This window comes from Cyphomyrmex costatus, unplaced genomic scaffold, assembly GCF_001594065.2.
Source record: "Cyphomyrmex costatus isolate MS0001 unplaced genomic scaffold, Ccosl1.0 scaffold415, whole genome shotgun sequence".
In the NCBI taxonomy this organism is placed as follows: domain Eukaryota; kingdom Metazoa; phylum Arthropoda; class Insecta; order Hymenoptera; family Formicidae; genus Cyphomyrmex; species Cyphomyrmex costatus.
The window spans coordinates 525,885-551,882 of record NW_017278373.1 but is presented as its reverse complement, the minus strand read 5'-3'; the positions used below and the strand labels follow the sequence as shown (position 1 = coordinate 551,882).

Sequence of the window (25,998 nt, the reverse complement as noted above, 5' to 3'; positions counted from 1 at the left end):
ATATCATTAAGCATCAGGATCTGTTTCAACCGAAAAGAGGATTATTTTTATCGTTTGATTTATTCTTTACATTAGAGGAACAAATTGTTGTCATTTCCTCAAATTGTCGATATTATAGCCTTGGTTTATTGGACATTTATACGCAATATAAATCAATTTCCAGTAATATAAGATAGAAATAACGAATTCCGTAAATAAACAACTAAATCGGGTAGCAAAACATACATATAAATAGAATTAAGTATCTTTGTAAATTACGCGATTCTTGCTACGACCATCAATTTCGCAATACGTCCTTCCGAGTGTCGTTTCGCTGAGGTTGGTCGTCGTGATCTTCTTAACGACGCAATAATGACCGCTCGTATTCAAATAATGATAGGTACGCGTAGCAGGAAAAATTCTGCGCTCGCGTCATCAACAAACAACCCGTTGCAAATCGGGCACATTTCTCCATGGTATTTTTCACGTGTATACTATCGTTGCTCAGCATCACAACACTCTCCTGCATGAACGAAATGCGCGGCGTTAACTGCAGTCGGGAGACGCGGTCGACTTTACGATCGCGAGAAACACGTCACCCCCGGTACTTCTGATTCTTTTATTCGGTCCGTCCGACGGTGAGCTTCGTAGCTGTTTACTGTCGTGTTTTAACGTCGCATAGGTGACGCGAGGTTCCAGGACGTCTGACGCGCTGGAAAACGAAAGGATTTAGCCTCTCGCTCGTTCTTTCGCTTCTCCGCGCGGTACGTTCGAAGCTGCCACCGTCGGTTGTGCCTGAGGTGGTACCAGGAACCTGTCTCATGACATGCGATGGTAACGCGAACGCTGTAATACGAGGGTGGTTACGGTTTCTGAGGCGCGGTTACGGCAGCGCGCACGGAATATTTTACAAAAATGCACACTCCGAAAGATCGCGGCATTCCTTATTCACGAAATAAGGAATTAAGGCGAATTCGCCGCGCGTATACACCTATATCTGCCCGTCCATGTCGACCGCAAATCTGTCGTTGCGCTGCCACGGTTCCGAGTACGTTATGTTCACATAGCTTGTTTGCGAGCGTGTCAGCACGATCGAAAAAGTAACCAACGACGATTTCGCGCGAGTTCAACAAAGTGGAAAGTGAATACTGTTTAGAGATAAATGCACGAAATTGTTATCCGCCGTTAATGCAATTAGTCGCACGTTTCAATATTTTTAATGTAGAACATGATTTCACACCTATGCGAACTAAGTCGATTAACAAATATGTTAATTTCATGTAAGTTTAATCTGTTTCTTTCTTTTATACTTTTATTTTATACATATGTGGTATACAGATATTTTACATAGATGTAATCAGACATACAAGTAGAATTATTGATAACTTTAACTTTATTTTAAACCAGTTTGATCCTAATCTACAAAGTCTGTTCTTAATTTAGTATATTAGAGATTCAGGGATTTAAAACTTTTAATCTAAATTACAAAGTAAAACGTCATAGCGACTAAACAATTTAAAACTGTTTAATATTAATATGATATTGAATTTTTTACAGTGTTTCTAACTTTAGAAGCATTCCCGAATAAAAATTTCCTAATAATCATTTCAGTTTTAATAAACGATTCTTTTGTACTTTTTAAAAGCTGCGAAGAAGGGATATTATAAAGTTTAAAAGACACGTTCAAAAACATCAAATTTAAAATTCGATTGTTCGTAATGTGAGAATCCATTCCTCGGTTATGTGATATTATTTAACATTATCTGACATTTTATGCATCCATACTACTCGCCATTGATCAAAAACTTGTAAATGAAGATCGATAAGTGTAACCTACACAAAACAAAAGAAGTTTATTTCTAAAGCACTGATAAAGTCTTGAAACTTCAGATACTGCCGGAAGCTTTCCTCGATATAAAGCGATAATGTACTACTTGGCAACAGCCGGATCAGCCTGCCTACTACTTGCGTGGCTACATAGAATTTCGGCTGAATTAAATAAGCTATAACACAAAGATTGTGTTAAATGCTATTTGAAATTTGGTTTACGTACCTCGTTACAAATTCCGAGCATGAATGCCAAAAATTAAGATTGCTATATTATTCTATAGCACAGAGTCGGAACATAACGCTTTATTTGTAATGTCATTACCATTATCGTTCCTCTTTTTGGTAAGAGCAATTTCACTTTAGCCTTGACTTTATCATTGCAGTATGCGTTCCATTGATGAGCAATTAATGTCCTTGTTTAAATTATATTATGTGTTATTTAATCGTGAGGTGACAATCGTTTTGAACAAGTGCGCAAATTGTTGCGATGATTTTAGTATTTGTCAACCCTTTTTGCGACCTATCGCTTCGAGAATCATCGTGATTTTCCGTGCGACCGTTAAGAAACTCTGATCGTCATTGTCAAACTGTTTACACGCATTATTCTTCATATTCAGAAATTATTTGATGATGAATATTTATTATACTTTCGTTTTTTTGCGATCAAAAACCAAATTACCGCACGTAATTCGTGAACGGATGTTTTTGCCTCTATTCAGATTTATTCAGCTATAACAAATAACATATAACACATATAGATTTTTCTTTTTTGAGAAGTCTCCCAGAAAGTCTCTTAATTTTGTCTGTAAAAGTTTAAAACTGAAAAGTTGGACTACTAACGTCAGTCTCTTCTACGATTCTCAATAATGCCAAATCTCACACGGAAAAGAGTTTTGCTGAAAATTTAATTTATATAAATGTAACAAATTTTTTGGACCATTAAAATAATTCAGTAGAACGCTCGAACTGATTGCTAAAATATTAAAATTTTTAATTTTAATTACAGCATTGCTCATTATGCTTGAGATTCTCACGTAATTATTTTGATGATTCATGAATTCATCAACAACATTATTTTTAGATTTGTATTTAGCTAAGTTTTTAATTTTGCCAGCAAAATTGTTTTTTTTCTTCAGAAATCTTATTAAAAGTATGCTAAGCAAAGAAGAAGTAATATAAATGTAATTTTAATAAGTAACAAAGTTAAAGAGACATTATTAAAGAATGAACGTATTCATTTACATGTTATTTCTATACAACCAATGTTTACCAAAACGTAATCTGGATTGGAAATCAACTATTATTTATGCATCAGCATAAATAAATAATAATATAACTTTTTAATAGGAAGATATTCTTTATCCTAAGGCTATAACGTTGAAATGTTTCCGCTTTTGCAAGGTAAGCAGCGAGGAAATGCAAATTTTTCTGTTCAGAGAGAGGCGATTTTCCGTCTAAAGTAAAACGAGAGTACTTCACCGCATAATTTTTTGCCTATTTTGCTGATTTATAGTCCCGTGTCGACTTCATTGGTAGTCGATTTTCCTCGAAGTCGGTACATAAATAAAGCTCGATTATACCCATTACTTACAAATCTTTCTCATCGCAGACCGATTTCTATCTCTTTTAACAGTACATTTATAATTTAGACAATAATAAGGAAAAGTTGAATAAATATATGAAATACGGATATGTTATATTATATGTTTATGTTCCAAAGTTATATCGCTTATCTTAATTTAAAAATAAATCATTCATATATGTCTTAAAAGTTGATCTAACAATTTTTTCATAAGTTGTGTGTTACAACTATATTCATTTCTATACATTTTTATCTTTGAACGCTTTTTCGATATGGTATGTTATTTTTTCAATGTTTTTAAAATTCTTTTTTCATTGTTTATGATTTTTTTTATTAATACAGATATATTTATTTGATATCGTTATATATTCCTTAATGTTTGGTATTTTGATTGAAAAATTTTTTTATAATATGTTCATTTTTATGGTATGTGCAAGCAATCGAAATGGGTTGGGCGGTATAATGCCAGCGCATACAATATTTATGACGTCATAAAATTATACAAAATTTATTTCCAATTAATCTTTAACTATGTTACTATCATATACGTATATATTATACACCAGTGTGTTGTTTCCGTAACGTTTAAGGGTTAATTGAAAATAAATTCTGTGTAATTTTATGACATTTTACATGTTATATAAATATCAGATACGCTCGCATTCTCTTCTGCAATATAAAAATAATTGTAAATAAATAACGGTAACTAACACAATCAACACAATTGATAGCGTGAAGAAACTGTAGGTAGCATAAAGAGTTCCGTCATATGCGACCAGAGAGTTTCATCACATTCGATTCGCTGGTGAGTGAGTGGTAGCGCTCGAGGTGATTCCGTGCATTCCCTCTATTTACTGCAGGTGTACGCTTTCCTACGACTGGAGCACACACGATACAAGCCGGGAACATGTATATAAACACGATAAATCGCCGACACGCGTTCGTCGACCGTGTGTGAAACTCCTGCTCGGATCGCTCGTCGAGTAGATCCGTCACGAATGCAGACGCTCACAGCGATGCATGAAGTGCATCGTGGTGCTGGTTGCACTCGTATTTTACGAAGTTTGCTGGTGCTTCGTCTACGTCATTTTTTCCTCGGGGTTCGCGCGCCGGAAGAGTGGAAATCGTCTCTCTGTGGAATGAGTTCCTGATACGGCCGAGCGGTCGGTAGATTTAGACGATTTGCGATCTACTGGAGTAAGGCGAAATAGACGAATGGTAATTTATTGTCTTCCACATACGGAGAGTATTATGGCACATGTAGCGTGATCATTATAAGAGTTTAGTTCCTATTAAAATAATGAGATTTGAATGTAACGTGTATAGACGGTATTCCGTTAATGAAGAGAGAATATCGTACGAGTAATTGATCGCAAATATGTATAATCGCTTCTATTTAATATTTTTGGTAAATTAAATATTATACTTTTTTCATCCCGAAAGAATTTATTCATATAGTTTGATACGTTTGTATTTCATGTATGCTTATTAATATTCTCATAACCTGAAGAATAATATATAATAAAATTTGTAATTTTGAAATATTTTATTTCGTTATGAAAAATATGCGTAGAATTATTTTATTATATTCCAAATGTAAAATAGCAAATGAATTTTTTTAAATTTAAATTTGAATTTTAATTAAGTTGATATTACGCAGAAGTAAGTACATATAAAATGTGATTCTTTTTTTTCTAAAATATAACTATTATTTAAAAATATGACATTATTATATACATTCAAATAATTATTATCAATATAGCACGAATTTAAATAGGTGGGAATAAATCTATAATTACATGAGAGAAATTCTATTCAATCGAAGAGGATCTTACTGCTTAAATATTTCTTGTCTAAATTTATACATATTTTGATTCTGCATACCGCGCGCCGAAATTTTTTTCGGTCTTAAAACGCAGTCACGAGCAGAATCAGAATAGTAATATCACTATTAAATTGTATGTACAAGCAATTTAATAACTTTTTAACGCTAAAAACATTTTTCCAAGAATATTAATCAGTATATGTTAATAAAAATTTAAAAATTGCAAGTAATTGTATAATAAATTCTCTAACTCTAATATTTAAATATTAAAAAATTGCTTAAATTAAATATTCCATTCTTTATCAATTTTTTATCATTGTAATGTTTAACATTGAGTAGAAAGTTCACTCTCTGGAAGTGTTTAGACGTCAAATCCATTGAAGAGCATCCTCAAAGCAATCGCTCGGCCCGTTTTCTAGCACATACGCAAAACCACGTTCTCCCAACATGAATTCACGCTCGAAGTCTCGCCACTCGACTTCTGTCGCTTTAAGCCGGATCGGACCGTCGTTCCTGAACCGAGAGGCAAGATCACTACTTATCTACGATCTAGCTATTCTGTGGATCAGCTCGCGCGAATCCGAGAGTCGATGGTACGGTGGCTGTGTGCCGGTGGTTGGCGAGACATACAATGCCCCTGTATTTCCCACCCTCGACCGACGAGGAGATCCATCTAACCACCAGCCATGGGTTTCTTCCTCCATCCTCTTAACGGCGACCATCAATGTGCCTTAGTCGTTTGCAGAGCCCACCCCGGCTCATCGTTATCTTAGCTGCGATAAGCCCCGCAGGAGAACAGATGACGACGAATATTTTTTCACCCGGGTAAATCTATTTTAAATTCTCATCCTGTCCCCCGTTCTGTGCCGCTGCAAACGGCGCGAAGGTATTAATTTCTTGCGCCAGCTTCTCGTAGCATATTAATTTTCGATAAATCAACATCCGCGTTCCATGCACGCTCTCGTTCATAACCGCGACACACCTTTATTACTCTTCCGCAGTGAAGACACACGATCGAATTGCGGTATCAGAATCTCATTTCGCGGTTAGACGACGCTATCGTTGTTTCACTTTTTTCCTAGCGGCGATATGGCGTGGGAAAACGAGGAGTCGACGCGATGCGCGCCGGTGTTTCCGCTTGACGTGAAACATTACGACAAAGTCGATCTATCTCGAATGGATTGTGCCGGGACAGAAAGCCACGGATGAACAAGTTTATCCATTTATCTCTTCCTGTAGCGGGATTACAAAAAAATTATCTAAAAATGTATATAAAACGTATAAAATATAATTACTATAATAAATATTTTTAAATATATGTATAAAAGAAACAGAATAGTCATTAATCTGAATATAGTATACAATTTTATACTCGTGTGAAGCTGGTCCCCCAATATTAAAAAATCGATTTTTTCTTCATGCATTCGTTTGCTCACGAATGCTCAGTTGAAATTTTCGTATATCTTTTGAACTAAGGGTGAGCAAACTAAACTTCCAACTGAGAATTCGTGAATAAACTGAATGCATGAAGAAAAAAATCGATTTTTTAATATTGGGAGGCCAGCTTCACACGGGTCAATTTTATAACTAAATATTATAATGGAATATTAAACAATATTGTAAATATATTTATTAATGGAATATTGTATTAAATATCTTCATATTTTATATTATATTATTATATATAAATATTAGAAATATATGTATGATGAGAGGTATTTCTGACAAAATTAATTATAAAAGATAAATGAAATGTCTATTTACGTCATCGCTCTCTTCTCCATCTGTCATTGTCGTTTTAATTAAAACGATTTTCACTTTTGGTTTATATTAATCAGATACGTCACAGATTGTGTCACTCACAGAAAGTAAAGAAAATCGTTACTTTTGTGCATTTCAGGATTTCCATGGAATAGCTATTCACGATGACCAATATGAAGTTTTTTCGCGTCATCCTGGCGCTCCTGGGAGGCACGCACGCTTTGTACGCACAACCATCGGCGTCTCCAACTGTGAAAACCGGTGAGTACCTGCCCTCACAATGGACTTGATTACTACTGCGTTATATTACATTCATTCGTCCACTGATCTCTTCTATCGTTGAGATCGAAAGTGCTATTAGTTTTCTTGTTCGCTTTCTAATTTAATAAACACGAGCATTTTTACCTTTATTAACCGTGATTTTTTAACAAGATAGCGCATACAGAATATTGCACGAGATATTATTACAGTGTGAACATAATGCTATTATAAAATTATAGCTACCGCTAGAAATACACGCTGTTGTATCAGAAATTAAATCTTTTATGTCGAATTGTAACAGCGTCCACATACATATATTCGCTTTTTCGTGTTATTATTAATGGATTCAATTCGCGCAATGTTACATGACCCATCATCCTTTATCAATTAAAGTTCGTGCATTTATAACGTCGGTGAAATTAATAAACAATTTACAGCTGCAACAGAGGTTTCAGTATTTTCAAGGCTTTTCATGCAGCACTGCTATACCATAAATGCTATACCATAAATAATAACTGCAGAACAATAATCTTTATTTTATTGAATACACACTGAAATACTTTATTATTATTTTAAAAACGATAAAGTAATAAATATAAATTTTTAATTTCTCTCTACATACACTTTTTAATGAGAAGAACATATAATTAAAAATATAAGAACTTCTCAATGTACATGCAATCTCAGGGTGTATTAAAATTGCAGTAATTCATGAAAGAGATTCATTCTGTTTTTGTAAAGATGTGGAGATGCTCTTGTCAGCTTCATTCTGTTTCCAATAATCATCTTCGAGTGGAATTATCATGCAAATGAAAGCATAGCGTAATGGCATTGTATGTAATTAACGAGTATCCTAGTCTTTTCACTGAGCCGAGAAATGGTAGCAATAAAATATTCGCGAAAGCAACGAATAGAACCAGACAGTAAGCGAATGAGCCCATCCAAGAGAATGACGAGTAATGCGTATGCACTGTTCCGAAAGATAGGATGTCTTTTTACCACAATTTTTCTCATTGAATTACTTTTCCATTTGTCAGGATACAAGAAAGTAGTAATTTATGAGATGAAATAAAATTAATAATTAGTATTCTTTTTGCTATATTTAAATATACTTTTTCTTCTATTCTAATTTTATATATTAAATTCTACACTAATTATATATGTCGTATTAGTTACGCTTAATTAAACGAAATTAGTGTATATTAAATAGCCATATAGGTTTTATAAAAGAGACATATTTTGTTTTAACTTAAATTATATATTTATACGAAACTGTGTTTCATAGATTAAATCTATTATTGTGCTATTTTAATTAATAATAACGAGGAAGCAGCTTTCCTCCCAATCTAGATATCCTTCCCAATTATTCTGAATTCGTTGCTTTAATTATTCAGTTTAATTTACGCAAAATACTATTCATAATTGTATGCAATTAATCGACATTTCAAAATGTGAGATGATATAAATGATTTTCGCTAAATTTTGTATGATCATAAAACTGAACTAAGAGCAATCAATTCACAACTCTCACTGAATTTAATTCGACCATTGAATCTGCGATACGATGTTCTCGCATTTTTTTTCAGTTAGCCTCGGGAACGAATCGGTGTGCTTTTAAGCGTAATTTTCATTCATTACTTATTAAACCATTAATTCTGCATCGAAAACCCGACATGTTTTTATTCGTGTGTGTTCCGTTTAAACCACATTTTTATCTCAAGAATTTTACATAGCTCTATATTATACAATGCTGTTCAATACAGCTTTAACCACATATCTCCGGCTGATAAGCAGAGCATTTACGTTCCTTGATTTCTATCGTGCACACTTCAATTTGTGCTCGCAAACTGCGCGTAATCTGATTGATTCATCACTGCGAATCTGCGCACTTTATTTTCATGAGCGACGTGTTCATATCGGTTTCAATATGAGCGACTCTGCTGCGCCGCAGCGTTCCTTTTTCATACCGAGAGTTTGATGAAACGATCGATTCTCATTTGCTATTTCCCAACAGTGCAATTTTCGAGAAAAAGGTGCCTGAGATTTCGCCTGAACTGTTTGCCGTAGTTTCATAACCGATAGACGAAGACCTAACGTTGTTATTCCGCTAATATCACTGCTTTCTAGAATTTATGCTCTGGCATCGATTACTCTGAATATCGTTGCTAATATGTTTCGCAAGTTTGAAGATGATACACGTGATATACTACACAAATAATCGTAGTTTAGAATTAATTAAGATTGCATTTAAAAATAAAAAATCTATGAGTCTATAAACTAATATTAATAGAATATTAATATTTTTTAATTTTATTATAAATTGTATATTATTTTTTATGATATGAAATGAGTCTTCCATGATTTAATATTTAACAAACTGCTTAACTAAACTTTTCACATTCAATTTTAAGCAATTAATTAAAAATTACAGAGTTACAGAAAAGATCTCATTAGAGAATTTTTGAAATATAAAATACCTAATTTTTAAAAGTGTTATAAACTTCGACTTGGTAATATTATAAACTAGCTTTGACTTGCTAAGGGAACATCCATCAAGTAAAAAATGACTGTAGTAATATTGAAAGTGGCAGCTTCGTATCGATTCGTTCTACATAGAACGCAATTTTTGCGAAAATCGGTAGACTTTTCTATCGGGAGATCTGAAGAAAAGCTCGAGCATTACGTGTGATTTAATGGCGTCGTTGTACCGTAAGTTTGTTACAATGCATAAATTTTGTGTCATTATGAGGCTGTTCGCGATAATTGCGTCGCGTCGCGGCCAACGACTTAAAAGGTCTTCCAGGGTAATTAATTATTGCTGACGAAGGGTGAGGATGGTGATAAACACAGCACACCTGCAGTTTGTTAACCAAGCGGCACACGAACAGGCCCCTAGATATTGTCTCGAAGATTGAAGGAAGCCGTGACGAGATCCGGTAGATATATGATACCATATTGTTGAATCGGCAAAGGCATACCAGCGTTGTTTTAAACCAACGTCGATGTTCTGTTTTGCAATATAGAAGTTTCTCAATTCGGCAACATTTGATTTATATTTATATAATATACTATCATTTCCAGACTATTAATTAAAATAGCGATTCGATTGACATAGTCATCATATCGAATTTTTTTATGGTTTTTGTTATCGCAAACGATATTCTTTTGCAATATTTTTTATTTCGCTAAATATCGACATGATATTTTATACTGAACACAAACATTGAATATTTTTAACGTTATGAATTTTAGTAAGTTGATGCTCTCGCCATTTTAGTGAATTAAACCTAATAGTTCGTTTTAAATAATTAAATGATCTTTATGTTTGATATAAGCTAATTGAATTTCTTATAATAATAGAAAACGATTGTAATTATAATAATATTTAATATTTTACTTTTAGGGTTTAATTATTTTACAGAGTTACTATATTATACATATTACAGTAAATATAGGAAAAAAATAGAATGCAAGAAATTTTACTCCTACGGTTTATTGAGAAACGATATTGCAGCGTATTTCGAAAACTTGTATGATGAATGAGACCATGTATAAGAATTTCCGGTAAATGTGATCGTTGTTTACGTTTCGTGCAGTCAGTATATCAAACGACCGATGACAGGAGGTCGGAATATTGCGCGGGTGTCTTTTTTTCTTGTCGACCGTGTCCGCGCGCTCTTACTCTTCTCGAGATTATATGTGATGGCGTGTATAATGCAGGTCGCACCCAGCCTGACCCCGATATCCATAGCGATGGGGTGCACGTAACAGTCCCTTCCACCGACACCTCTCACCAATCTCGAAACGCGATAAAAACTAAGATTACTGTGCAATGCAATCAGCAGCGTGCCCGATGTTCTTTCAGATTAAAACACAGTTTGAGATTACCGGACGAAACTATTGTTTTGCCAGGAGCAGGCTCCGCAACCGAGATTGTATCTCGATTGCCGGATGCAAAACATGCGGCGACGTTTGAAGATCAACATCGAATGAGGAAAATCCGTTGGCGTTCGATTTTCTGTCGCGCACACTCCAATTGTATCTTCACGCTCGTGTGTACACATATGCATATCACGTATTCTTTTGAGTATCAAAAATTCGACATGTGTCAGAAACGAAAGCTCTTTCTGTTTTTCATGTTTGCGTCAGGGTAGATTTTAAGAAAAATTGAAGAAATTAAAATGTAAAAGTATTGTAGATATATAAAAAATAAGTTACAATATGGATCATAAATTTCTAATTTATAATCTTTTATTTTCAATAAATTATTACAATATTTTACAACAAAATATATAATTTATGTACCATATTATATTGTGGAATATTTACCGAAATATTTCCGATTTGACCTGAAGTGTTTGCGGTTTGCGTTTGAATAGGGAAATTTCAAACAGAGCTAAAACAAGTTTAACTGTTGCGTAATGTTTGTTCAAGATCAAACAACGTTAAAATAAAGAGACTGAATATACACTTTTAATGCAAACAAGTAATGTTTAGAAAAGCTATAAAAAAATCTAAAAGTTGGAAACACGATTTTAAATCAGAATGGATAAAACCTGTATTTTTGTCTCTTAATACTTAAACGTTGGTGACTTTATATGTTATTTTAAATTGTTTAAATATGCTTTTTTAAATTTTAATGTAGAGAAATAAACTATTAATTAATTTAGATTTAATATATATTAAGTGTTATTAGAAATGCATTAGATATTATTTAAAGCTCAAGCAATATGTATACATATATTAAAAAACTTTTAGTTAATTTTGCTATATATACATATACAGTAGCAAAATAATTTTTATAGTAAGTGTTTTGTATTTAACAAAATTTTTCTATATTTTTAATTCTTCAAAGGTATTTGTAGCTTTATTATTTATTAGCCTATCAATATTCCGTAGTTTAGTGAATATTTAGACAGTTATAAATTTTAATGTAAAATGAATTAAAGCATGATACACACACACACACACACACACACACACACACACACACGAGATTGTTTAAATGCATCATAATAAGTATCGTATTTAAAAGGAGTTAGTATCAAAATATGAAACATGGTGAACGGATGCAAAAACCAGAATATATCTATGTATACATATCGTGTAAATGTGTGGTCTATAATACCGTATAGTTTAAAACAATAGGGTTATCATAATGCGAAAATACGTAATAATTTGGTGGAACAATTCCAAACTTTATTCGCGTTGCACGTGATCCTGATATAAATTCTCGGATAAAAACATGCATGCATAAGCTTGTATACGGAAATTGAACAGCGCGAATAAATAAAACAAGTTAAGAAACATTAAAATATTTAATATAAAATAGTTAATGTAAATAGATTTTTTTTTGTAATACACAGCAATATATTTAATCTAAATAAAATACGTAGTTTATATACAATATATAAGATAGCTTACTTCTTATGCGTTAAATTAAATTATTTTTTACCGATTATTTGTAAAAAATACTTTTTATGAAAAAAGTAAATTTTTTATTACTTTTATTTTCAATAATAATAAAATTTATTTTAAATTTTTTAAATTTAATTGAAAATCATAACTTAAATATCTTTATTAATGTAATTAAATTATATGCTACGTTCATTTTGCATTTTAAATATCCATTAAAAATTTTATTAATGATATTTTCAATATAATTGCAACGAACAAAGGTGTCCTGTTGCAAATTTCATACGGCGTATGAAAATCCACCGGAATTAATGATTATTTTATTCATACCACTTCGCTTAGAGATTCCTTTAGTTCCGTGGTGCATTTTATATTCCTATTGTCTAGGACAGACATTCGCCATTAATCATCGCGTTGTACTATTGGGACTTCGATTTAAATCGACGATAGAGGTACGATCGTATTTCCTATCAGTCTATCATAATATTGCTTCCAAATCGTGAAAACCTAAGCCGATTTAATGAGAGATTGCTCTTACGAAGCATGTTAGATGTAATCTGTAACAGAATTATAGCGATTTAGTTAGCAAAATAGACTTCACAAATTCCGAGTCTCATTTCATATATTATTACGTATTTCATATTTCACGTTAACATCAGCTTCGAGTATGCTACTAGTCATTCACATAATACCGTAATCGTCTTATCTTTTTATTAAAGATTAAAGAAGGATTATAAGAATTCAAGTCAATATCTTTTTGCTTGACTTTTTTGTCCGGAGCAATGTGAAAATTCCACGAGTTTGAGCAATGTGAAAATAATTCATATACAAATCCGAGTCCGGTCCATCGTAACGATCTACATATAAACGAAAATTTTGCGAATGTGAGAACAATCAGGTAAGAAAGTTCGACAGCCAAGAATGTGAGGAAAGACGGAATCATCTAAATGGCCAGGTCGAGAGGCCCAGTTAGGTCGGTAGGGTACAGGCTAATGCATAAACAATGCGCCGTTTATCCACGTTGGGGATGCAACTCCAATGAATAATAAACTACCCTACAGACATGCGGATAGATAGACCCGGTCTGCTGCGGAGAACAGTGAATGTGGGTGGAGGATTATCGACTAGGAAGTACAACCGTCGCTCGTGCACGGTGGACCAGGCGAGGTGTGAATATTATTGCCCCCGAGATTCTTTAACGCAGGGATTTAAAACTAGATCGTTGCGACGACACATATATGAGCAGCACGACAAATGTCTTTTGCTAATCCGCTTCAATAAAAACGTTTAGGAGATTTCCTATTCTAGTCTGTTTCTCTTTTGGAGTGTTAACAAGTAACAGTATATAAGCAAAGTAGTTATGGATATTTACGCACAGCGTAAATTAAAGTGATAATGCTAATATAATAATGATCTAATAATAACTTATTTGTTTATAATTATATTGCATCATTATTCTCTAACTATATTTTAATAAATTTGACACTTAATTTAGGTATGTATTGTAGATAAAGTAATGAGATTAAAAAAAAAAATAAACTATCTAGTTTTTATAATAAAGGTACTTTTTTTACTAAAAGTTTAAATATCTCTGACATTTAAAATAATTAATAATAATATATATTATACTTTATATATATAATTTATGGTCAACTACAAATTCTTCATTAATAACTATAAAAACTATAAAAATTAAGACGAATTGTTTTTGATGCAAAATCAATAAAACTCACGCGGACTTCTTTGTAGATACATCAGACAGGTTTCACGAGAAATTGATATCTCGAACAAACTTAAGGATAAACTTTTTTTTATTCAGGTTTTCTATTTATTCAAATCTTGGTATCGGTTTATCTTTGTTCGGTTGTATGACAGATGGACCTACTGCCATCCAATTTATATTCGTCTCGACATAATACTTTATCCATTGTCATGTTTTCCCGCTAAGAGGTCGTACAGTTTTCAGTTATGGTACATTATGTCTCAGGTAATGCCCGGGGATACCAAGTAACGGCGTTATCGTTACTGAGCGTTAGTTCATTTTATTCCTTTATTTCGATGCATCATTATTTTTATCCGCGGTGGTTCTGAGCCGGCTCTCTGCACGCTTCAAAAGAAATAATTCAACATTGAGAATAAACGCAACGAGGCATTCTAGGAAAGCCTCTCATTTCCCGCGTCTTACGGACGTAGCGGTGTTTGTGAACTTGTATGGAACTTTAATCCTGCGAAATTGCTTCGCATCCATGTCAGCGAGAAGTTTAATATCATAATTGAGCGTGGCAGTAGAGTGGGCGATAGTACCCAATGAAAGAAATCCCATTGGAATCTGGTTTCCCCGTAACTTGCGCCCATGTTGAAACGTTATATACTCTCTAAGGGATTGAATTTAACTGGACATTCATTAGGATAAGATTACGGATTATCCCTGTCTTACCTCGGTAAAGAATAATGGCAAACGCACGGATCTCTCTCGGAGATAATTTATCTCGCGGGCAAGAAGAATATACGATAAATGTAAATTTCGCCTACTCCGGCATTCTTGTTAATCCCCTGGAATATCTTTTACAAATCTGTAATCTTAAGAATATCTATTAAATGCATCCTTTTAGGATTCCTCCGTAAATCGTATGTATTAACGCAACGAAAGCCAACCGTCATGGTTTTAGACGAAAACGTTAGTTTACCAACATTATCACGCAGAAGTTTAAGCGGAGGCACATCAGGCACCGTTAGTTGGGGATGTTTCTTCTGGGCTGTATTAGCACGCATGAGCATGTTCATGTATAGCAAACGATGTAGGGCTGGAATTATTCGGAGAGTAAGCGAGTTTTCGCGCGACAAAGTGATAATCACTTGTTTCGTGTAACTGTCTCTTCTTCTCTCCCCTCGCCTATACTTTCTCACTGCTCCCGTTTTTTTTGTCCCTATCCGACGATAGTGCTCTCAACCGCAACTGTACTGATGGAGTGCGCATTACGTGTGCATCCGATGCACGTACACTTGCTACGTCCAGTTACCGCGAAAACGCCGACGGTAAAATAGCGAACGAGATAGCGAAGTGCAAAGTGAAATTAAGTGTGTACGATTTTGTTCTATTTCCCTCTGATGCTCGCTTGACTCTAGAGATAAATTAAAATTATTGTATATATACACCCCTACTAATTAATTTTCGGTATGTAAAACGAATTTTGTTCGCAAAATAAAAAAGTTCGTCAAATCTCTATGCACAAATGTAAAAATGTTTCTTTACACTCCTTTGTCAAAGAAAGATGCAAATCTTTCTTTGTCAAACAATCGAAAACACAGGCAATATTGAAATAGTAGCAATAAATTATAGAGGAATAAAGATTGTCAAAGAGAGGTGTGACCGAGAATTAAACCACGTAAAAGCAGGGATAGAGAGGCGAGCACGCTGCGATCAAGAGCAAATTTAAGAGATCCAAATGATTTCAAGTGCAAAGGATAGAAAGGGAAAAACAGCAAATGGAAGGTTTTCCTTTAACGCGATAAAATGTGATCTTCATTTTATCAAGTTATTTTGACCCGGAAAGGGGGTTGGATGGGGGGGGGGGGGGGGGAGGGAGAGAATGTACTGGTACGGAGAATTGCGAGGTCGCGATGAGATTATGCAGGTGCTAAGTACGCGATAGGAAATACTGTCTTTTAAATTAATTTCAGAGAACGTCGTATCGCGCCTGCGAAGTCGGATTATATTTACCACCCTCGCGCGCACGTAATGCATACCATCCCGTCTATTAACGCATGCCCCCATCCCCCTGCATCATCTTCTGCCATTGGACCAGTTCCAATCGCGAATTGAACCGTTCGTAACTGTTGAACGTGAATTATGGCGTTTATTTATTTTAGCCTGTTTCACGTCGGCTCTCATACCCATTCGTACGAAACTGTCGATCTAATTGCGCTTTTGGAATCAGCACTTGGTCGGTTTGTTCGATTACATAGCGATAATGACTTTCCCTGATTGTGACTGATTTGGTCAGAGGAGGGCAATCGCTGTAAGTAAATGAAGATAATAAAAATTATCTTGTAGTTTTAGATTGTATTTATATTTATATATTTAGAACTTGTGTGTATTATATAAGTATTTAATTATTTATCTTATATTTGATTTATATTCATTAAGAATAAAAATAAAAAAATTAATGCCATACTTTGCATTTAATACGACATAATGTTACACGTAATACTTCATATTATAATGTAATATTATAATTTAATTATATAAATATCTTTCTGATCATTTTTAGTTTATTTTAGTATGACTTGGAATATTTATACCTTGTAAGTAAATATGATAAACTCAGAGCTTTTCTGTATACATTATAGTTAATTGTTTCTCAAAGAGAATATACCTTCTTAATCTTCTCATTAATAGAGCTTTTAAACATTTAAACGCGAAAATCCTCTCTTTCATACAGCTTTAAATTGCACGATTTGATTCTGTTTCACATTATGTTGCATGCGAATTCACTGTACGTAATAGAACAGAAACGCTTATATAGGATCGTATAAGACAGGTCAGGCAATACCGGCGAACATGTGCAATCTTCATTACTATGCGGTCGCTATTATTTCGTATCAGAACATCGTCGGGCCTCGACGTAAAGTTTCAGACGTTGTCTGAGTAGTTTATGAATACCCGCGACGGCGAGATGATTGCAGGGGAAGACGGTTGGGATGAGGGAGACAGATGGGGTGGTCGGAAGAGACGTTTATCAACCCTCTGTCCCCGACACGCGCATATACGCGCAGATATACATGCAGTCCGCTTCATATTCTCGTGATGCTCTTCTTCTCGCACCCTCTGTGCGTGCACACGCGCCTATGGACATATGTATACGTACGTATGGCCTCTCTTTCGACCTCATGTTCGAGCGTTCGCGTTCAACACAGCCTGGCCTTATAACTCAAACGTGGAGATCCCTTTGACTGCGGGTACTCGCATACCAGATATTACTTTTACACATGTGATACCGCATCAGTTTCTGGAGACAAAGGCCGCGAATATATGATGGCGAGAATAGGCTAGGTGTGGGTTAGTCGACGAAGTTCGCGCTTCAATTTTACCGGAGCATAGCGAGTAATTTTCTGCTTCGTCCTTTCGTGCCCTTTCCTCTTTTTTTTTTTTTTTTTGTTAATCTCCCGACTGGCTAGCTCCAGTGGGTTCTCTATTGTGAATAAGGTTAAATATGATGAATCGCTATCGAGTTTATCAAGCCTATGCTCTGTGCTGCGCGCGGTTTCGATATTCAAACTTTGTTATCTACTCCATTCTTTCCTATTTTATCGTACATTATTTTGTCGTACGTCTTTTAATGTTGTTACTTTAATATCATTAAATTATATATTATTTTATGTAACTACAATAAATAATTATTTTATATAGGTTATAATCTAATAATTATAAATTATTTTGTTAAGAATTAATTAAATACAATGCAATTAAATTAATAATAATAATCAACGAAAACCGATAAGAGAACATGCCGTAACAGTCAAATTGGATTTTGGATGTTTCTATATAATTGTCTCGGTATAGTCTAAAGGCTTAGGACGTTCGCACGGAATACAAGAGATCCTCATTCTACTCCTGGCCAAGGTAATATTTTTCGCAATAAAAATTAATTATTTACAGATTTTAATATGTCATTCAATATTATTAAGATTGATTTAAGATGTGCAAAGAACATAAAAAAATTGTTAAATTGTTAGTCAATTTAAATTGTGATATTACTGCGGTAGTTTAGAACTTGCGTTTCAAGTCTGAAAAAAAATTTGACGCGCAATTGAAAATCTACATACGTACATATAAATTCACACGCAATTATATAGAAGCACCCAAAATCCAGTTGTACCGTTACGGCATGTTCTCATCGGTTTTCATTGGTTTAAATTCTCATGGTCCTATAAGAGAGATTTAATATTGTTAATAATAATAAATTAATTTATCAAGCAAAGTTGTTTTTATTGTTACATCAAACGATTATATTAAATATAAAAATTGATACATATAAGTAACTATTGTCAGATTTATCTAAACAATAACTTTCCTGAAATTTTGAAAAATTTAAATATAATTGTATTGTATTATATATAATATATGAAATATGATTTGTGGTGAAATGAATAGAAGCTTCATTGCATTATTCTAGTCCTAAGATACTGTGATCAGATATCGTAGATTGCATTCAAGAAATATGGACAGAGAGGGACGATTTCCTACCTCGGCTTGGTATCACGATTCCAGACTTTGAGTAATGATATTGATGTATTAGCTTATTTGATACAGAAATTGCCTATTACTTCCTGCATATTGGTCAATACGTCGATCATATCATGTTGTTATCGATGTTACAGAGTCTGTTAGGAAGTATCTCATTATCGATTATTGTGAATGGCATTTATCTACGTGATGAAAACTGAATGCATATGGTATCATGGCCGGCAATAACATTCCGATGATTATAAAGTTTTTAGTGCTTTGTAATTTAGAATTGACCCAACATTTTTTTCCACGAATATAAATCTCAGTAAAATAATTTACAATTAAAAAAGTATTAATTTTATCAATAACCATTCTAACGATGAGAAGAAAAGGTATACTTTGCAAATAAAATAATACTCCCACGTTATACAAGTAAATCGTGAAATCAATTTTCAAAATGCAAATGTTTAAACTATTTGGTTAAGATTTGAAAAGCTTTTCTGCTACGCACGATGAGATGGGAAAAAAACAAGATCGATTCAGAATGTGAAATCTATCTTACCGAGTTATGAGTGCATAGTTGGAGAAGATCGAAAGGGGAAGAAATTGTGTTAGATTAGGATAGAGAATGAAGTCGTTTTATTTTGAGCCACCTCTTTGAGCCATCATTCAACCTCGTCCATATTTTGCTTTCCAGTGATCCAATCATCGTGTACGTATACAGTTAAACTTTATTCATTCTGGCTATGTTTTCAAGACTGAAACTTTAAATATACGATTGCATGACACGCAATGTCGCTTTAGAAAATTATGTAATATATATACTTTATACGAATATATAATTGTATATATGTATATTCATATACATATTGTAAAAAAAAAACGTTACATGTATTATTACAGAAGAAATGAATTAAAATCTTTAAATTGCGCCAATTGTGAACGGAATATATTTTCTTGCCACATATATAACATATACTTTATTCAAAAAGTAAAAGTACAAAAAACTTGGTGTGAGATTGCTAGACCTCAAAATATACGATAATAAGATGGTTATTAAATAATACCGAATAAGAAAAATAATGAAAAGATTTGAGAAAGAAAATGCAGTAGAATATCAAAAGAGACAGTATATAGTGTCTCAAGTAAACACACAGCGTGAAATCGTCCCGTGTTAACAATATACAGTGTGTGCATATGTGCGAGCAAATAATTCAAATAGGTATGCGGCTTAAATTTAATACAGAATAAGTATAAATAAATATACAAAAAATCAAGGATTTAGAATCAGGTATACATGAGCGAGTTATATTAATTTAAAAATATAATAAACATTAAACATCATTTATTTCTTTTATATAACATTCACTTACTATTAATATTTCACTTTTCCAAGACGACACGAGATTTGGATTGATCTCAAACAAAAATTTTAATAAACAGATTATTTAAGGAATTAAAATTGATTGTAAATACGTGTGTGTCCACAGCATTTTCATTTTAATGTTCAAGCGCCGATCTTTTTTTAATCTAATTGTAAGTCTCAAAAACTGCTATATGTACAACAGGTACTATAATCACTTACGTACTGTTTATTTATACATAATAGATTATTAATAATATTTTCTTATGTAAATATTTACATATTGACACATGAGAAGTATGGCTAGAAAACAGAGAAACGAGACGAAACGAGATTCTCGGGCTGAGACCGAGACTCTCGAAACCTTTGATTCGATTTTGGAGTCATAATTTGGTCTCGGTCTCTGTCGTGTCTCATCTCGTCTCACGAGAATCTCGATTTTCAAGAGACTCGGTAAAATACTACTTATTATAAATTTTCAATATCTAGCTCTAATTTGCTAAGCAATAATAAAAAGAAGGTAGATCAATAAAGAGCATATAACTACAGATTACAAAAATTTAAATTAATTTATTAATTCTTATATATCAATTAATGGAGAACGTTTCGACTTAATTTCATCAGCTACGAAAAAAAAAAATTAAATTGAAAAAGACAATAAGAAATTATTCGAAGTGAGACCACATGACAAGTTGGACAAATTATCATATTAGATTATAAAAATTTTCTCACAATGCAAACACTGTGAAAAAAGTCTCTTATACAGTATATTGATACTGTGAGAAAAGCCTTTTTCACAGTGTTTGCATTGTGAGAAAATTCTTAATACACATTATGAAAATCGAGGATCTAATATCTGATTGTTTTTTTTGGATTTGCGGGTGATTGATCCACATAATCCTATCTTACTCAGATATTAGAGCATATATCTCGTGACATATATAGGACCTACAATTTAAACCGAATCCGAACGGCACTGATGATCCCTTTTGATCACCAGGTAGAGCCATTTTCGGCTTCTTTAAACGCGAAAAATCGCGTTAGGGCGCAGGTGGGATTGAACTCGAGTTTACAGATCGCTAGTCAATCGCACTGAGTGGTGAGCCACTCGACGCTTCACATTTATACCAGACACAAAATATATAAAGAAGAAGACCGTTCACAATGGGCAGAAAGCGATGACTTGATATAGCAGTATTTCGATAAAGTAGACGTGTACAAAGAAGTATGCAACTTTTGTAAAAAAAACTTTTCTGTATTCAATATTTTCCATTCTTAAGGATGCTCATTATGAGACAATAAGAGATACAGTACAAAAAGGAATTTTAGTTAACTCGCTATCGCAATACTTTAGAAACAAGTATAAAAAATTGATTGCATTATGCATGCGTTGCAATCAAGAAACAGAATATTTTATGGAGATATATTAATACTGCACTTACAAGTACATCAAAGTTTAATGTCTCGTAAAGAATCTGAAGACGATGACGTTAACAGATTGATACAACAATCTATTACCGAAGAAAGTCCAAATACAAGTACTCACGATAATGTTAATAGGTAAATTCGTGGAAATCAAGATGATTAAGGAAGGTAAATATTGTGTATAATAAAAATGTTAATATGCATTAAATAGGCATTAAAAATTCAGTATGTTACTTAGTCTAATCTGTTAATTTTAACGTTTATTACAATAATTCCGAATCTACAATAAAGTTTTAAATCTTAAGCCATAAGAAATGGATGAATCATAATCGATTATTCTCCTGTATTCGATTGCAATTAGTTAATTCTTAAGACTTACGGCTCAAAACACCTATTGTAGATCCAGGATAACAGTGACAAACGATGACGTAGTAGTCATATGGTAAAAAGTTAAGAAATATATTTTCAAATTATATAAACTTTTACTAATTTTTGTTATTATATATATATATAAACTTTATTTCCAAGTCAAGATTTTTACAATATAATATTGATCTTAAAAATGTATCTATGAATAATTGACAACAGAAATCTGTCAAGTAGAAATTGAACAATATATGATTCTTAATTGAAATAAGGATTAAATCGATATATAGTCATCTTTACATATTAGTGACAAATTACATGTTTCTCTTTTTCTCCTATCATCGCAACCTTTCCTAAGTTTTTCTGAACTTTTTTTATGACTTAATCGGTATTTTGTATTTAGTAACACATCGCAATCCTGTACGGATGTAATGGCTCAATAAGTATCACACATTTGGATGTGAGAACACTTTATTAAATTTGGCATTTCTTATATAATGTGCAATATCAATAGTTGCCAACTAATTTTTGAAAATGATATTAAATTTTCAAATATAACGATGACAATTATAACATTTGTACCATACACACAAAGCGGATAATGAAGAAGATCGCTTACAATGAAAAAATGGCAATGGTTTTATATGGCGATTTTTTTTAACAAAGTAGACTTGTATACAGAACAAGGTGTGTTTTGTGATTGTGTATTTTAGATATTATATAAACCATATTTAAAGGAATATTTGCAAAAATGCTATTTAGATAAGATAATAGCTATTATATGAGAGGAAGTTGCAAATAATTCGCTATTGCAATGTTATAAAATCGGTGAGCAAAATCTTATTGACACATGTAAACGTTGCAATGATAATATCGGCATATTTTATGGAACGGATTATTGAATATTTCATTTTTGTCGTAAAAGAAATTAAATTTAATATCTCGAAGACGACTTGTAGGTATCAATATGAACATAACGACACAACAATCTGTAGCTCAAAAAAATAGAATAGAAGTTATTCTTATCATGGTTATATAAATAAGCAAGCTCCTCGAAACCAAAATCAACAAAGGTACATAACTGTTATGCAATAAAAATATTAATGTTTTTTTTTCTTAAGTTGTTTATATGTTATATTTTTAGTATACATAAACATTAAATGTTTAGTATATTATTTAATTTAACTTAGTTACTTCATCGTTTCATAATCGATATGAAATATTTAACTGCAATAATTGCAGCAATTATATTATTAGTATATATATTTTGTAGGAATACAGGAATAAGTGACTTAAAATCTCACTATCAATATGATGTAAATGTATATTTTAGAAGGAGGAACTGTTGGTGATAATGTGTATAGAATGATGGAACAATCCATATCAACAGACAATATGTTTACAAGTCATGGAAGTCTATAAGTTCCATGGAAGTATATATCGGTATTTCTTGGAAATCTCTCAAAATGGTCAACAGAAATAAATAATATTAAAATCAAGATATCTTTTTCTTTTAGATGTATTAATACATTTTATTTTAAACAATTAATGCAAATAAATTCTCGAAACATAATCATTCTCGTAATCATATAAACTGGAATACTTCCAATCATTCGGTAATAACTGAACATATCATAGATTACAATTTAAACACGAGTTTGATTGGGACAACGTTTTAATTGCGGATACGGAGAACCGTGTTATAACAAACGGTTCATTTCCGAAATAATTAATATTAAAAAACTAAGTTAAAATAGTTTAAATCTACAGATCGACACTATAGCCCTTCACAAATTTTATATACCAATAATAAACGGTACTTGACTTTGCACCTCCGATCTCAGTTGTCAACCGTCGTTTAGTCGGTATTTGTCATTCGCAAAGTTTACGTGTGATCATCTCGATTGTCAAATGCGGATTGATTCTTTTAACGTAGAAGAACGAATTTGACTATCATTATAGACACACAAATTATTTTATTATATATGTGACTTCTTTGGTGAGTTTTATTTTGATGGACGACTGAAGAATTAAATTTTCTTATAAAAATGTTCTTGGCTTCTTTAATTCTACACTTTAATTGAAAAAAAATTTACATTTATTCGTCCAGCTGATTGGGAATATTTTTCGTTTGTCAACGTACAATACATCGGAGAACGTTAACAAAATTATTCATTGTTTGACTTTATCTTTCTACTCGTCCACTTTTTTTGTAAAATCAATTTACGCAGTTTACTTTTTTAAGAAATACTTATTAATAAAAATTAATTACAGAGATCAATAAAATCACCTTAATTGTCTACGATACTCTATTTACAAGAACTAGTTATTTGCTTCTAAGCGCGTAGGTATAATTATAGATCATAAAAAATAATAAACAAAGGTATTCTATATTGATAGAATTAAAGAGTGGATTTATTCTTATGAATCAAGCAAGGTGCAGGCAAATGAAAGGTGTAAGCTCAGATTAATAGGGGTCGATTTCAGTTTCGGAGATAGCAAATCGCGGTAATTAATATCGCCATTTGTTCCACGTCACGTGCATACACACATATACACATACACACACACACATGCACGCACGTATATATACGTAAGCATGCACGCACGTAATACAGACACATGCATACGCACGCGTACGATAGGAACGTGTTTGCGAAACGTAGACGACATACGCGCCAGAGGATAGGTATACGTTTTGTCCAATTGAAAGGCGCGCGAAATACATACCCAAACTTTCCAAAGATATTAATTAGCTTTTGCGGTTCATCGAGCTGGTTTCTACGAGGTTTCCGAAATCGGCACATTTCACACGCAGCTACGCAATTTCGATGGGCGCGTGCGATTACACGCGTGATGGCTCGTTGCGATTTAATTGTTGCGTTCGAGAATTTGTATAGTTCATTGATGCACGCACTGTTTGAAATAAGCGCGATTTGGTATATTTGAATGAATCTGAAAGGAGAAGTTGATATAAATGAATTTACAGAATGTCATTATTGATGATATTTCACTCTATAATAATAATTTAATAAAAAAATTATTGAATGCACATTAACTAACAGTGATTTTAAAATTTATATAAATGGAGTAAAATCTATGAAATAGATAATGAGTAAAAAGTACTTTGGGCAAATTATATTTATTAAAAAACATTGATCCAAAGCTAATCGATAAATATTAACATAGATCGTGATTACATTTGATTTGCTAAATCAGGCTTTCAATTGAATCTGCTAATACGTGTTGTAATCTATAATAATCTGCTGGAATATTACTGTTCTTGCGAAAATCAAAATTGACATCTATTAATGCATAGTTCCAATTGGTATGTTGAGACATGGAGTTTGTAAATGCCAATTGCTTGTCAGTAGCATCATCACAATCAGTATAATCAAATTCTGGAGTTTCATTTGTTTCTCTATTTCTTTACTTTTCTTCTTAATCTTTCATTATATTACTTTACCTTTCACATTCTATAAATTAAACAAATCCATTAAAAATATATTTTATTAACAAAATCTGTTTTTCGATATCTTAATTATTCTTTATAACATATTAAGATAGAAGCAATATATTTTTAACATACAGTAATTAATTTTATAATAATAATTTATAATGATTACTTAATATTTATGTATAATTATTTTATTTTTATTTACATTTGTAATATATAATAACTATATAACATTATAATTCATGTGTTAAAAATGTTAAATTGTAACCTTGTAATACATATATATGTATAAGGAAAGTTATACCATAATAAGGAACTGAAAACGTTTTACGAAGACTGCACATCTCTGATAATAATTTATTAAGTTTGCTGACGGTTTACGTTTGATGAAACTATGCTGCATTAACGTCAATAATGTAGTCTGCTCTCTCTCCCTCTCCCCTTCTCTCTCCCCCTACTCTCTGTCTCTCTCTCTCTCTCTCTCTCTCTCTCTCTCTCTCTCTCT

At 32.6% G+C, this 25,998-nt stretch overlaps 1 protein-coding gene across 1 annotated transcript in view; it reads left to right on the top strand.

Moving 5' to 3' along the window:
- Nucleotides 1-25,998, top strand: part of LOC108777208 (uncharacterized) — a 95,132-nt gene that overhangs the window by 10,589 nt on the left and 58,545 nt on the right. The window contains exon 2 of the mRNA XM_018544033.1: nt 7,117-7,238. Within this exon, the coding sequence (XP_018399535.1) occupies nt 7,142-7,238 (97 nt within the window). The 5' untranslated portion in view covers nt 7,117-7,141. The remainder of the gene's footprint in view (nt 1-7,116; nt 7,239-25,998) is intronic.